The sequence below is a fragment of the Antedon mediterranea genome, chromosome 6 (assembly GCF_964355755.1).
Source record: "Antedon mediterranea chromosome 6, ecAntMedi1.1, whole genome shotgun sequence".
In the NCBI taxonomy this organism is placed as follows: domain Eukaryota; kingdom Metazoa; phylum Echinodermata; class Crinoidea; order Comatulida; family Antedonidae; genus Antedon; species Antedon mediterranea.
The window spans coordinates 20,559,035-20,575,603 of record NC_092675.1 but is presented as its reverse complement, the minus strand read 5'-3'; the positions used below and the strand labels follow the sequence as shown (position 1 = coordinate 20,575,603).

Sequence of the window (16,569 nt, the reverse complement as noted above, 5' to 3'; positions counted from 1 at the left end):
GAATTGGATAGCCCCCTCTATAGTTCTAGGCATGCATGCCGGCACTCTCTCTACACACCGTCGAAAAATGTCGTTGTTTTCGGCGAATTTCCCTTGCTAACAAAATCGTGTTACTTACCCTGTTTAAATTTAAGTTTAGGAGGGCCTAGGCCCATTACAAAGGCTGCTTAATGGCTAGAGAGAATAGGTAAGTCTATTTGATATTACGACCGCAGCAATTATAACAAATTCCGCTTTTAAGTAGGCGGTTTATTCTAAGCTCCTCAGCTGGCCTGCGTCGATTGTCGGTATCTGCGACACCGGCAGTCCTCACCTCATATGTACACCCTCTCTAAGCTTTGGTGGTTGATTCGCTCTTTTGAGATAGCTGGTCATTCAAACCGATGTTATTCAATTTTTGCTAGACGCATGCAGCTTTTTACATTAGTTTATTATTACTGTTGTGATGTTTAATATAATTCTAAATATGAATTTTCCCACTCGCACTCTAAAGTGCATAGTCTGCTATCTCAGTGATTGGCGCATTCGCTGGTCGTATCTCATATAAATAAGCCATAAACCATGATGATATTTTTGGTGTATGCTTTTAATCTTTCAGACAGTACCGTAAACGATCGCGGTCAGCCAGTAGTGAATCTGATTCAAACAAAAAGAGCAGCAGAAAACGTTCACGGTCTCGTAGTAAAGGTCGCTCAAGAAGTCGTGAAAGAGACAGAAAACGTTCCCGCAGTAGGGACAGAGAAAGAAATCGTGATCGGGGCAGAGACCGTGATAGATCTAGAAGATCTCGTTCTCGATCGTATGAAAGGCAACGCAGAAGGTGAGAGGTTATAAATATTTAAAAATTGTCATAATATTTTTAATTTATGATGCATCAAATGGTACAGTACATATAATGAATATGTAGTATTAAAGTCTACCTAATAAAATAAACAATCTCATTTTTATTCTATTTTCAGCAGAAAAGCTAATTACTACTGTAGTTGTTGAATGACAGCTTGCCACTCCTCCAACAACTTTACTTTTGTTTTTTTAGGAACTTACCGCAGACAACTTTTATCAGACGCTCAAGAAGTAAAGACAGAAGTCGAAGAAGGAGATCAAGATCCAGGAGTAAAGATCGCTATCAAAATAGTCGAAGTTATGACAGACGACGATCTAGGTCACCACGACGTGACCGACGATCGCGGAGTCGCAATAGAGATCGGGATAGAAGATCGATGTCTCCCAACAAAGACAGAAATCGTAGCCGCAAGTCTCCCTCAAAGGGCAGAGATAAATCTCAGGAAAAGGATAAATCAACTAAGAAAGATGATCTGGTAAAAGAAGAGAGCTTTACGGTCAAGGAAGAAAAAGACGATGATAAAGGAATGATGTTGGTAAGTTAAAGAGTAGAACTGACCTTTTAGTGACCTTTTCTGGCCTTTTAGTGACCTTCTTCTACTGCTGGTAAAATTGTGAAATATTGGATTACATCATCATAAATACATTTTCCATGCTTATTTGGATAAAAAGATATTGGCATTGCCCTATCTGAGCTATTCAAAAGTATGGTCTTTGAACATCCTTTGAAATAAATGGTAACCACTCTACTACTACTATACTTTTTTAGGAGCAAAAGCGATTGGAAGAGATTATCCAGAAGCGAAAAGAAAGGATAGAAAAATGGCGCTTTGAACAAAAGAAGTCTATAGATGTTAAAAAGGAGATTCTTAATATAATTCCATCATCCAAAAAGAAATGGAGTTTAGAGGATGATGCAGACGACGAGGAGGAAGATGAACAGGTACTGTAACACTTGGTTGGTTCTAGGTAATAAGGATTTTTTTGGCGACCTATGACCAAACTAGGACAGGTCAATCAATGTTTTGTATGACCTCATCATTCATTCATTCAGGCTTATCGCCTGACTTTATTTACTTTAGGCCTCTGGCCCCTAGTAATTAACAAAAGAATAATTACATTGAAAAATAAAGCAATTTATGGTCACAAGATAAATGAATTAATTAATTTCGTTCTCTAAGCAAAACATATATCTTAACTTATAAGCATGATAAATATATTTAGATAGATTATCAATAATTATTGGATCCTGTGATGACATTAAACGGCAGAATTTAAAAGTATTTGGATTTTCAAAAAATAAAGAAGGTATAAATTTTGTTCTGATTTCCTTGTAACGAAAGCAAACCGTAACAAAATGATATTCATCTTCAACTTCATTTATATTACATGTAAGCCTTCCAATAATAGAATCTGTGATCTTGTTGACAGCTACATAGTCATATTCATATTCCAGTTAAACATGAGGTTCAACTGTATGATAATAGTACCATTTACTGTATGATAATAGTACCATTTACTGTATGATAATAGTACCATTTACTGTATGATAATAGTACCATTTACTGTATGATAATAGTACCAGTTAAACATGAGGTTCAACTGTATGATAATAGTACCATTTACTGTATGATAATAGTACCAGTTAAACATGAGGTTCTACTGTATGATAATAGTACCAGTTAAACATGAGGTTCAACTGTATGATAATAGTACCATTTTTGTGTAGGTAACTGAAGAAAACCAAAATGAGAAGGAAGGAGAGAAAAGTATTAAAATAAAAGAAGAGAAAGAAGATGAGAAAGAAGTAAAGAAAGAAGAAAAAGACGATGACATCGATCCATTGGATGCATTCATGCAAGGAGTCCAGGATGAAGTGAGAAAAATCACTAATACTGATCGTAGCCAGAAAGGTCTACCAGCTATGGAAGAGAAAGAAGATGTAAGTTATACAGGTCAATAAAATAGCTGTTATGGGCGCAATAACATTCCCCAATAAACAGAAAGGTGTCAGATGAATGAGAAAGAAATGTAAGTTATACAGGTCAATAAAGTAGTCGGTATGGGCGCAATAACATTCCCCAATAAAGAGAAAGGTCTTAGATGAAAGAGAAAGAAAATGATTGTAAGTTATACAGGTCAATAAAGTAGCCGGTATGGGCGCAATAACATTCCCCAATAAACAGAAAGGTTTCAGATGAAAGAGAAAGAAAATGTAAGTTATACAGGTCAATAAAGTAGCCGGTATGGGTGCAATAACATTCCCCAATAAAGAGAAAGGTCTCAGATGAAAGAGAAAGAAAATGATTGTAAGTTATACAGGGCATTAAAATAGCCGGTATGGGTGCAATAACATTCCCCAATAAAGAGAAATTTCTCAGATGAAAGAGAAAGAAAATGATTGTAAGTTATACAGGTCAATAAAATAGCCGGTATGAGCGCAATAACATTCCCCAATAAAGAGAAAGGTCTTAGATGAAAGAGAAAGAAAATGTAAGTTATACAGGGCATTAAAATAGCCGGTATGGGCGCAATAACATTCCCCAATAAACAGAAAGGTCTCAGATGAAAGAGAAAGAAAATGATTGTAAGTTATACAGGTCAATAAAATAGCCGGTATGGGCGCAATAACATTCCCCAATAAAGAGAAAGGTCTGAGATGAAAGAGAAAGAAAATGTAAGTTATACAGGGCATTAAAATAGCCGGTATGGGCGCAATAACATTCCCCAATAAAGAGAAAGGTCTCAGATGAAAGAGAAAGAAAATGATTGTAAGTTATACAGGGCATTAAAATAGCCGGTATGGGCGCAATAACATTCCCCAATAAAGAGAAAGGTCTTAGATGAAAGAGAAAGAAAATGTAAGTTATACAGGGCATTAAAATAGCCGGTATGGGTGCAATAACATTCCCCAATAAAGAGAAAGGTCTCAGATGAAAGAGAAAAAAAATGTAAGTTATACAGGGCATTAAAATAGTCGGTATGGGCGCAATAACATTCCCAAATAAACAGAAACGTCTCCGATGAAAGAGAAATCGTGTTTGGCAAAGATGGGCAGGAATTTTCCCCATCTTTATTTCAGGTTCCATGTATGTGTAGGCTATGTGACATATTCTACCCTTATAAATTAATCAGAACTCTGTGAATTTAATAATAGATTATTTGTATCTTATCTTTTTTAATCTTATTCTTTAAATTCACTTTTGTGTTATAGATGCCTCTTGGTACAGTCAGTATTGTAACAGGAGTTGCTAAAAAGTTACAAGTACCACACACTTCTAAGATACTCAACAAAGGAGAGCTCATGATAAATGATCAGGATGCCATGGAGGTAAGTGAAAAGTTAATTTTGACCTTTAACCTTAACAAAATTTACTGTCCATGTTACAGGCCATAGTGAGGGGTTAAAAACAGACAAAGCAAAGATGCTTTAAATATAATTATTTATATAAAATATGACTGTACTGGGGAATTGGGGTGGGTGGTGAAAATTGGATATTTCAGGCGAGGTGAAAGCCTTGTCTGCCTCCTGTATATGTAGTTTATGTTTTTAGTTACACCAAATTTTTGTGGATGTTTTAGTATTCTTCAGAAGAGGAAGAAACAAGTTTAGCTGACACGATGAAGAATGCACTGGAACTTAAAAAGAAAAAGGAGTTAGCGCTCGTAGACCACACTACAATCGATTATCAACCATTCCGCAAGGATTTCTACATAGAGGTGCCTCAGTTGGCAAAGATGACAGCAGAAGGTGGGTGAAATAAAATTGTAGATTAAAAAGTTATTCAAGAATGCCCAATTAAATTTTTATGCTGAGAACAAATTCATACTACCCTTTTATTATTGTCACTACATGAATGAACACCTGATTTATGTATCTAAAGCTTGGTTCCAACTATCGACGCAACGTAAGAAAATGCCCTTCCAATAATTGTGTTTGCCCCCGCCTGCGTGAAATCAAACCTGCGAAATTTGCAGCACTGTTGCGTCATCGGTTCCCACTTGTGATTACGTCTGTAGTGGGAACCAAGCTTTACTAAGCTGATCAATTTGCTTGAATGATTATTAATGTGTGACAACACATTTCATGAGCTCTGATTGGTTGGGTAATTTTTTGCTCAAGGAACTTAAGGGAGATTTTTAAGCATGGCGTAATGGCTATGTGCGCTCACTGGCTAAACCCAGGGGCCCCAAGCATGAGCCCAATGCAACTACCCAGTGTTGAAGAGCCCTGAGTGCTCAACCTGGGGCAAGCATGAGCCCAATGCAACTACCCAGTGTTGGAGAGCCCCTGAGTGCTCAACCTGGGGCAAGCATGAGCCCAATGCAACTACCCAGTGTTGGAGAGCCCCTGAGTGCTCAACCTGGGGCAAGCATGAGCCCAATGCAACTACCCAGTGTTGGAGAGCCCCTGAGTGCTCAACCTGGGGCAAGCATGAGCCCAATGCAACTACCCAGTGTTGGAGAGCCCCTGAGTGCTCAACCTGGGGCAAGCATGAGCCCAATGCAACTACCCAGTGTTGGAGAGCCCCTGAGTGCTCAACCTGGGGCAAGCATGAGCCCAATGCAACTACCCAGTGTTGGAGAGCCCCTGAGTGCTCAACCTGGGGCAAGCATGAGCCCAATGCAACTACCCAGTGTTGGAGAGCCCCTGAGTGCTCAACCTGGGGCAAGCATGAGCCCAATGCAACTACCCAGTGTTGGAGAGCCCCTGAGTGCTCAACCTGGGGCAAGCATGAGCCCAATGCAACTACCCAGTGTTGGAGAGCCCCTGAGTGCTGCTCAACCTGGGGCAAGCATGAGCCCAATGCAACTACCCAGTGTTGGAGAGCCCCTGAGTGCTGCTCAACCTGGGGCAAGCATGAGCCCAATGCAACTACCCAGTGTTGGAGAGCCCCTGAGTGCTCAACCTGGGGTAAGCATGAGCCCAATGCAACTACCCAGTGTTGGAGAGCCCCTGAGTGCTCAACCTGGGGTAAGCATGAGCCCAATGCAACTACCCAGTGTTGGAGAGCCCCTGAGTGCTCAACCTGGGGACTTTTCCCCCTGCATTTCACCACTGTTTGCCTAGTGGAAAACATTTTTGATGTTTAATGAAATTGTATAGCGCATTTCACAGTGATGAATGTTTCAATGTATTTATTCATTCATTCAGCCAATTATCCATATCTAGAGTATTTCTTTCTGTCTACACTATCAAACTTTATGTGTCAAAAAAATGTGATGTGTCCATATATGGACATGATGATCATACACTACCATATTTGGGCATGTTACCAGCATACTTTGATACATCACACTCTTGTTCTCAAATTAGTTTGATGGTTTAGACAATCAATTGTTTGGGGGTTTTTTTTCAGATGTTGAAGCTCTACGTGAATCAATGGAATCAATCAAGGTACGTGGGAAGAATGTTCCAAAACCAATTAAAGAATGGGTCCAGTGCGGAGTCTCGAAGAAAATTCTTGATGTCTTAAAAAAGTATGTTATATTAATAATAATAATATTTTTAAATAATAATATTAATACGTTTTTTATATATTTATATTTATATATATTTATATTTATTCACATCATACAAACAGTACAATATGTGTAAACATAGAGATATTATATAATATCTCTATGGTGTAAAGGAGCCAAAAAATAGCTTTTGCTAATCGAGGATTGACTCCTATCACAAAAAATAAATTAGTCAAAATGCATAAATGTTATCGCTTATTGCACAATGCTTCTAAGCGCTTCACATTATTACCCCAGTCTTTTGGACCAAACACGATGGAAGCATACATAAATTCATATAAATTTACAATAGAATCTTTATTAAGGAATAACTTTGTAATATGTATGTCAACAATATATATGTAAATGTACATAGTAAATATCAGTGAGAGTGTTATATGTATTTGGGTTTTATTAACAGGAACAAGTATGAGAAGCCAACACCGATCCAAGCTCAGGCCATTCCAAGTATTATGTCAGGTCGAGATTTGATAGGAATTGCTAAGACTGGCAGTGGGAAGACAATGGCTTTCCTCATCCCAATGATGAGGCACATCCTAGACCAGGATCCCTTAGAGGCAGATGAAGGCCCCATTTGTAAGTATGGACAGAGGTCATAGATTAAATTGACCAAATTCACTAATGACCAAATACAGTGGATACGGAGCTTATAAGCATGCCAAGATTGAAAATATTTGTCTAATGTATTCTTCCATGTTGTTTACTTGCTAATATCAATCAGAAAACATTTTTTGTTTAGGAAAATTGCTAAGGATAACTATAAGCAAAGAACTTATAACACAAGAATCTCCTGCTCGTCCGAAGCGCGTAACAATTTCGAAAGGCATTGTGGGATAGAATAGAGCTAATGGGTGGCGCCATTGTGAGCCATGGAGTAGCGCGCCCGCATCAAATTAGAAAGTCAAAATCATAGAGGGGATCTGCTAATACTATAGGGGGTATAGAGTAATTGACTGAGCCCTCTATAGGAATTAATAGTTTTGACTTCCTAGTTTGGAGGGGGCGCTGCTCCATGCTGTGAAATGGCGTCGCCCAGTTTGACCTTTTAACCCTGTACTTCCGATACTGTGTTTTGAATGCAAATTGAAGAATAGGAGATTCTTGTGTTATAAGTTCTTTGCTATAGTATAAGCGAATTAATTCACTATCCTTCTTAAATGTTTCAATCCTGTTCACATGACAAACATATAAACAAGTTGTTATTACAAGTCTTTTGATTGATTGTTTTATAGCGTTTATATATGTATCTTATGTTGTTCAATGTTATGTTGTTACAGCAATGATTTTGACACCAACACGTGAGCTAGCCATGCAGATTTACAAAGAATGCAAAAAGTTTACCAAGTCACATGGTCTAAAAGCTGTCTGCGTCTATGGTGGTACTGGGATTAGTGAACAGATTGCTGAGCTGAAACGTGGAGCAGAGATAATTGTATGCACTCCAGGTCGAATGATTGATATGTTAGCTGCTAATAATGGTATGATAACTATTATAACATAATATGTAACATGTATCCTTAGCATTTGATTTTTGTTAATTCGCATGCCGTTCAGTATTATTTCCATTGCACAGCATAAGTTCTATTTAATGGTTCTATTACACCTGTGTTTTTTACATTAGAGTTTGACGCCCCAAAATAAATGAAAAGTGGTCAACGTTTGCCCATTGACCCCCTTAAATCTATGTTATGAAACCACTCTTAATTTGATCACCTATAAATGCACATATCAAAACCACCTCCTGGCATGGTAATTATGCACCATATTATTCCATCACACCCCACCCCCAAGAATCATCCTCAAGCCGCTGTAAACTTGTTTAATTCCAATATTATCATTTATTCATTATATATTTATTCCTTTATTATTATTCATTTATTCTTATAGGGCGCGTTACAAATTTGCGACGATGTACATACCTAGTATTAGATGAAGCTGACAGAATGTTTGATATGGGTTTTGAACCACAGGTATGTTTGTAACTTCAATAACCAATTGAAATATAGAATACTACATGGAGAATGACCATCAGGACAATGTAGTAGTTTTATTAGGGGCAGTTGTCCAAGGGGTTGTTTTCCAAGAGGTAGTTGTCCAAGGGGTAGTTGTCCAAGGGGTTGTTGTCCAAGGTGTAGTTGTCCAAGGTGTAGTTGTCCAGGGTTGTTGTCCAAGGGGTAGTTAGGGTTAGTAATGTTTTTCGGGTGTGAATAATTAAAAATAAAAATAAATTAAATTTGTAACATTTGGTAATTCAGGATTTGAGGTAAACCAAGATAATCAAATATTATTGACTAATCCAAAAAAAAGTTTTAATATTTAATCTAATGTACAGGTATGATATTGTTTCAGGTTATGAAAATAGTTGATAACATTCGGCCCGATCGTCAGACAGTCCTCTTTTCAGCAACATTTCCACGTCAAATGGAAGCGCTAGCTAGAAGAATATTAACAAAACCTGTTGAGGTACAAGTTGGAGGGCGTAGTATCGTGTGCTCCGATGTTGAGCAACATCTGGTATGTCAAAATATATTTTTCAGATTTTCTAAATATTTTTGTCTTTCTCTCTGTCTCTTGCCAATTTTATAGAGTGTTGGGACAATGGTTACTCCAACTTCACAATTTAGTTGGATGGATATTGATAGTTACAGTGGTTTAATCCATGATTTTGAAATAGGTAGTGGTAGACTGAATTGGTTACACCCCCTCCCCCCTGAATCCGCTAATGAAAATTTATAACTCAATGAAAGTTTACTGGGGAACAATAATACAATGCTGTGCTGTAGATATCTCTATCAAGATATTTAATAAATAAGCAAACAAAATCTAAACATACTGTAGGAGTAAAAGAAACAAACCACAATATTTTGTTTAAACTATACCTTGTCAAGGCCTTTCATTTCATTATTTATTCGGTCTATTTCAGTATATACATAACAAACAAAAATTGGGGAGACCAGGGTCAACCTAAGTGAACTTAAACACTGTAGCTGAGCATGATACATTCTTATTTACAGATTATTCTTGAGGAAGAAGAACAGAAATTCCTGAAGTTATTAGAGCTGTTAGGTATCTATCAAGAGAAAGGCAGTGTACTTGTGTTTGTAGAAAGGCAGGAATCTGCCGACAGGCTGTTAAAAGATCTAATGAAGTCATCGTACTCTTGTGTTTCACTACACGGCGGTATTGACCAGTACGATAGAGACTCTATTATCCAGGTATAGTTTGTACTAGTTATATTATACTGATATGTTTGACTAGTTGATTATCCTATTGTATCTAGGTAAATGTCATAATGAAATTTGGAGAGTATCATGGACAAATTCTTACAACACTGTCATATGTTTTACACTAACCCTTAGTAGTATTTCTATTGTACAATTCCTTTGTATTCTAACAAGGTTCTTCACAGTAAATGATGGTGATTGACGTTGACATTAAATCTGTTGATTTTACAGAACAAATTTTATCTTTATGAATTAATGAAGCAATGTATCATACCTATAGCTTGGTTAGATTTTCATCATTCTCTAATAAAAATCATCTTAGACTATCCAGTCTATACCTTCCTTCCCCAGTGACTCAAAACTTAACATCCAGTTAGGTAAAAAATGCCATAGGTAGTAAGTTTACTAAATTTAAGAGGAAAATAACAGTTTTTATGACATGACATTCTACATACATAAAAATGTAAACGATTATTTAATTTGACTAAAATGATTAAAATTTACTCAATTTCTTTTGTAAGGATTTTAAAGCAGGTAATGTTCGTCTGATGGTGGCGACATCAGTAGCTGCTAGAGGTCTAGATGTAAAGCAATTAATCCTAGTTGTCAATTATGACTGTCCAAACCATTATGAAGATTATGTTCACAGATGCGGGTAAGAAAAGAGGATGCTTTATTATAAATTAAGTTTTTTTTGTATTGTTTCACACAACACAATATACAGTAACAGAACATAAATAAATTAATAAATATAATTGTGTGAGAAGGACGCAATAAGCCAAGGCTTTAAGTTTGGTCCTCCAGATAAACAATCATTAATATTCAGTAGAACCTCTCCTTTGGGACACCCCTTATTAGGGGACATTTCTATTACAGGGACACTTTTATTGTGAAACAAACTGGGGGAAATATATGTTTTTACACTACATTGCTAACCCCTATTCAGGGGATACTTTGTTGAGTGCGAATGGTGACACCTTTTACTGTATTCATTTCCTTTAAAATGTTTTTCCAAAACACAGTGTTAATAATTATTAAGTTTTTCTTTAAAAACTACTACTGAGCCAAAATCTAAAAGAAAGAAATACGGTTATGTAGAAATTCTTGTTTTAAAGAAAAATGAAATTGTAGGTATTTTTAGGTTTATAGAACACTGTACAGTTAATTTTACTTAATACTTGATATCTTATTTACACTATTTGTATTACAGGAGAACTGGTCGAGCTGGTAATAAAGGTTTTGCCTACACATTTATATCACCTGATCAATCCAAGTTTGCTGGTGATATCATCAAAGCATTTGAAGTCAGTGGCCAGAAGGTTCCTACAGAACTTAGTGATATCTGGAAACAATATGTTGAAGACCAGAAAGCAGTATGTTGATTGTGATAAAGTTACCATATATGGTCAAATATAATCTCATGTTTGAGTATAAACCCAATCCTTCAATCCATTGCTAATGCAATCTTGGTATGACCCCACTGCCTAATGTCAGGTTAAGTATTGACACAAGGCATATATACAGTAGGTAGTAGGTTATGGCACCAAGTCTAGGACCTAGGTCCAGTGTGTGTGATAGATTGCTTTGCCTTGTGGACTAGCTTGGCAAACCTTGCTCCCGATCCTTGTAGGTAAACAAGGCCATATACATGGCTGCAGTCGCATGCTCAGATTTGAGTTAGTGTTTACCTACCTAAGTTTTTTTAATAGTTGATATTTAGATGCAATGAATGGATATAATTTTTTAATTCAACAGAAAATCTTTTCCTTTAATTCTTCAATCTAAAGTCTCAACATTAATTTATTGATCAATACAAATAAAAAGGAGCAATTTGATTAATTTGGATGTACTAGATGAATGTTCTAAACCAATTTGTGTTTTTTAATTAGAGTGGTAAAGAAATTCAAAAGAACAGTGGATTCAGTGGTAAAGGTTTTAAATTTGATGAAACTGAAAGGGAGCTTGCAAATGAGAAGAAGAAGTTACAGAAGGCTTCATACGGATTGCAAGATTCGGATGAAGAAGAACTTGGACTTGACGTAAGAACTAAAATTATTAGTGTTTTTATACACGATTTGCCTTTCATTATTATTTTTTTTAGTAACCTAAGGAGACCTGTTTTTGTTCTGCATGATTTAAGCTAACCAATCATAATAAATCTTAAATACACAATGTACATCCTTAGGCTGTTAAAAATTGTTCAAGAAATTTGTTAAGGCATGTGTGAAAGGATAAATCATCTTGGGAGATCAAAATTGTTAATGCAAAGTTAATTAAGTGTGAAGACGCTATTAAAATATTTAATACATTTTTTATTTTGTTTTTATAGATCGATGAGAAAATTGAAACCATGTTTGCAGCTAAAAAACGGGTGAAAGACATTTCAGCAGCGGAGGCTGCAATGGGCATCTCAAAAACCGTTGCTACAGACTCAACGACGGGTGTTAGCACAGTCAATCAAGAAAAACTTGAAAAGGCTAAACGATTGGCAGAGAGGATTAATCGTAACTTAGAGGGAGATAGGCACAATGTCGTACAGCAAGCAACACAAGCAGTGTTGAAAGGTGGAATTATCACTGCTCCTACAGTTTCGGTAAATTACTTTTTTCTTTTTTTTGTGTATCAGGTTTGTGTAGTGTGAAGGTAATTTTGTAGAGAATTTTAGAGATTTTACAGTGGTCCCCTCGGGACAAAAAAAACACACTAGTGAGAGGCCTGTTTTTTTTTTGTGTTCTGAGATGTTCAGAGTTGTTGCATGTGTAATTTCCCTGGTATGTTACTGCATATATAGACCTACTTACCTTAGTATTAACTGACCAATCATAATTATATGCATAAAAATCAAATAGCACCCTAACTATACAACAATACATTCTCCCAAGATTTGAGAATGTGTGTATGAAAGCATATGATATCAAAATATGCTACAACTTGTTGAAAGTTGTAATAAGCAGTGTGAAAGGGGTATAAGAATACCAATTTGATAAAGTTTACACTATCAAACTAGCTTGACAAAAAAGTTTGATGTGCCCATATATGGTAGTGATATGCTTAAATATGGTAGTGATTTGACATCATCATGTCCATATATGGGCATATCACATTTTTTTTGTCACATAAAGTTTGATAGTGTAGACAGAACTTAATAGTAGTAAAATACTAATTTGAAAGTGTGAATCTGTTTCAGGCTAAGACAATAGCAGAACAATTAGCAGAGAAACTAAATGCCAAGTTGAATTACACTCCCAAGATTGAGGAAGAGGTTGTAGAAGAACAGAAAGAAACTTGTAAGAAGTACGAAGAGGAGTTACAGATAAATGACTTCCCACAGACAGCAAGGTGGAAAGTTACATCTAAGGTAAATTCAATTAATTGAAATTATTACTATTATTAATAAGACAACATATTACTTCATTTTAGACTTAATTCTGTTTATTATGATAAAAAACTAAACAATTTCAGACACAGGGATATAGTAAAATATAAAATCATAATGTTTTTATGAATATTGTTTAAAATAATTTTTGTTATTTAGGAAAATTTGGCACAAATCCAAGATTACAGTGATGCAGGAATCACGATTCGAGGAACGTTTATCCCTCCTGGAAAAGAACCCAAAGAGGGAGAACGAAAACTGTACCTTGCGATTGAAAGTAAGATTTTAACCATCATATTTTGTAATATTTCTAGTTTAAATTATTATTTTATATTACAACTGTGCTTGTTCTTTAAATAAATCCTTACTAAAACTCTGCATAGTTTTGCTCAATATCGTACAAGAGAGCTTATTTAACTATCTTCGTTAATATTAGTATACAACTATACATATTAATTATGCTGGGTAGAGGTGCCAAAGACATTCAAAATAGTTCCTCCATTTAAGCTTATTTTAATGCCTTCCACCCAAACTCATTTTAACCCCAGCTAAAAAAAATGCCAACCTTTAAAGATTTATTGTCCCCCTGAAAAATAATGTTTTAAATTGTTTGTTGAATATGCCATTTTAATGTTACATAATAGTTATCCACTTTGACCAAAAATTGGATCTAAACAAAATTTATTTACCTGAAAAAAAACTAATTTAAAGCAAAAAATGGTCAAATTGGCTGCCAGTTACTGGATTTTTGGTAAAATTTAACTATTATGTTATTTTATAAGTGAAAACATTATTTTTTGTTGTTTCTATGGAAGTGATTAACTTTATTAAAACTACAAAATAACCTAATCAAAGTGTGATTTAATTAATCTTCATTTTTCATGTTTTTGGGGGATTTGGAAGATTTAATTTTTTGACCACCACTCCTAACCTTCTTAGCCACACAAACTACTTAGCACATACAAGTAAACTATCTGCTTTTGAAACAGAATGATTTTAAAAGAGTAATTATGTTTTTCTCGTAGGTATATCAGAGTTGTCCGTACAGAAAGCAAAGGCAGAAATTATACGACTTATTAAGGATGAGCTTATTCGTTTGGTAAGTAAACACTTTTTCAAAGCAAGCAGTCATATAGTAAATACATCAATATTAAGATATATATGTTATTATATTTATTCTACCTATATAATTATGATATAATTATTATGATATATTATGATATATATGATATATTATTATTATTATTATATTATATTATGATATAATTATGTTTGCATCCTCTCAACTATTTTATGTTTATTTGAAAGCAGCAAACAATTTTTACGTGACCGAGTTTGATTTAGAAATGTCAGAATATCCTGATTCTGGCATGTATTCAATAAAACTAGTTTTTTAGGTGTATTCATTTCAATTTTGTTGTTGACCTCGTAGAATAATTTATTCCACATGAAAAACATGTCAGGAATTACATAGTTTGATTTGATTGCAACTAAATAACAATTTTTTGTACATTTACTTTTTCATTTTCAGCAAAATTCATACCAACCAACAAATAGAGGTCGTTACAAGGTTATTTGAGGTCATCTACCATGTCAGCTACATATTATTCCTGTCTGTATTCTTGTCACCAAAATCATAATTGTTTTAACTGTTTATCAACACCATCTATGACTTTGCTTTAGAGTGACATTTGGCATATGCATCATGTCATAGGTCACATTTGGTGTAGGTTAGTGTATTGGTGATATGCATTACAACACTAAGGTCCCAATATAATTAGTCTTTTTATTAAATGTTGTCACATTGAAGGCTGTGACATGTCCTCTAATGATTCCAGAAGCCAACTGAAATGACTATGAGCTGCGATACCCTTTCAAGGTTGATATGTAGTTCATTACAATTTAGAAACTAACCCCATTTCTAAATTTACAATGGCTACTATACTATTCCAAGTGGTATATTAGATTTCATCATTAATAGTTAAATCATGCTAATTGATAATACAGCTGCAAATAATAAGCTACTTTGATAACTGCAGAGGGCAGCATATTTAAAAGCTCAATCGGGACAAACATTTTCATCTAGGCTAGCGCAATGATGTAACTTGCGCACCTAGATCGGACTTTTTGTCATGATTGACCTTTTAAATATTGCGCCCTGTGGAGTTATCGAAGACACTTATTGAAATGTTTTTAAAGATATTTGGATACAATTAAAATGTTGGGTTGGAAGGAATATATATTATATTATGACTGTCTAAGAAATAATAAATTAATTATTAAATCACAGTGATCAACATCAACAGTGAGCATTCTCTGAGTATCATTTTGTTTTAATCAGGGGGGAAAAGATACATAATTTGGGATGAAAATAATTTATAAGTATTTAATGAAGTAGAGACTGGTGATGAAATAATTATATTTAAATCCTCTTTTTATGTCGCATCAACTTATTTTGTAATAATAGCCAAAACTTATTATGATCACCTTTTTAGAAATCTTTTCTATAGTCTAGAAATATTTTAAGTAAATGCAGTTTTATAAACATCAACAGAACATACAGTACAATACAAACTATTGGTTCATAGAATTTAAAAAATGTCTTGAAAATATTGCGTTTCATTATAATACATGATGTGTGTGGATAGTGTGTGCATAATGAGTGGACATAATAAAGTGTGTACATTTTTGTACACTTGTTGCGATAATTTTATCAATTTTTACTGTCATTTTGAAAGTAATATTAAATAAGATTGACAATAACTTTGTACATGATTGTTCAAGTGTTTTTATTTATACACTGTGGTTTGTTTGTTTGTTTTTTGTTTGTTGCTCATTCATCAAATACAATATCACATATGTACAAATGACACTTTTCAACCTATACAATTTTGGAAGTTGATTTGGTTACCCATCTTTATCGTGACAAGAGTAAACGTTTTGCCAGAAGTGATGGATTATTATTATTATCCTTAGTTTTAGGGGTTTTTTCAATTATTTTTTACGCAAAAACACTAAAAATATATCTTATAGCTCTCTGTCTACACTATCAAACTAGTTTGACAAAAAAAGTGTGATGTACCAAAATGTGGTAGTGATATGACATCATCATGTCGAGTGGGCACATCATTTTTTGTCACATAAAGTTTGATAGTGTAGACAGAGCTTTAGACATAGTTATTGTGCAACGTTATTCAATTACCCGTCCTCAACAAATAACATACTTTACTTTGTAATTTTGTCAGTGATAGGCTCTCTGCTATTAGAAGTGAAATTAAATAAATAATAAATAAAGCCAAAAAACTTGTATTAACCATTTAATTTAATAGCAACAGGAATATAACAAGAATTATTTCTTTTTAAAAAAAACGCCGCTTGTCTTTTTGACAACAATTTTAATTATTGTTCTTCAGAAATAATGATTTATCAAACACACAAAGTATCATAATTGTTGTATTCATTGAACGTCTGTGCAAACAAATATACATTCCTGTTATTCATGATTCATTATTAGGTGTATATGAACTTTGCTTTATGTTATAGAAATGATTGATTAAGTAGTGTGGTCGGATACATTACAAGGTGCACGTGTGGTTCACTTAA

At 34.6% G+C, this 16,569-nt stretch overlaps 1 protein-coding gene across 1 annotated transcript; it reads left to right on the top strand.

Annotated features, from left to right (window-relative positions):
• Nucleotides 1-22: 22 nt before the first annotated feature.
• Nucleotides 23-15,748, top strand: LOC140050900 (probable ATP-dependent RNA helicase DDX46). Its single transcript, XM_072095894.1, has 21 exons — nucleotides 23-187; nucleotides 599-820; nucleotides 1,037-1,379; nucleotides 1,613-1,786; nucleotides 2,573-2,785; nucleotides 4,058-4,174; nucleotides 4,426-4,594; nucleotides 6,204-6,324; nucleotides 6,767-6,942; nucleotides 7,644-7,844; nucleotides 8,254-8,336; nucleotides 8,716-8,880; nucleotides 9,381-9,581; nucleotides 10,112-10,245; nucleotides 10,801-10,963; nucleotides 11,480-11,629; nucleotides 11,920-12,183; nucleotides 12,778-12,948; nucleotides 13,126-13,243; nucleotides 13,992-14,065; nucleotides 14,498-15,748. The coding sequence occupies exons 1-21, from the start codon at nucleotides 171-173 to the stop codon at nucleotides 14,543-14,545; spliced, it is 3,324 nt and encodes a 1,107-aa protein (XP_071951995.1). The 5' UTR covers nucleotides 23-170; the 3' UTR covers nucleotides 14,546-15,748.
• Nucleotides 15,749-16,569: the final 821 nt, after the last annotated feature.

Coding starts and splice junctions, on each gene's coding strand:
- LOC140050900 (XM_072095894.1), top strand. Junction 12,184..12,777: donor TCACTGCTCCTACAGTTTCG/GTAAATTACTTT, acceptor AATCTGTTTCAG/GCTAAGACAATAGCAGAACA. Junction 13,244..13,991: donor ACTGTACCTTGCGATTGAAA/GTAAGATTTTAA, acceptor TTTTTCTCGTAG/GTATATCAGAGTTGTCCGTA.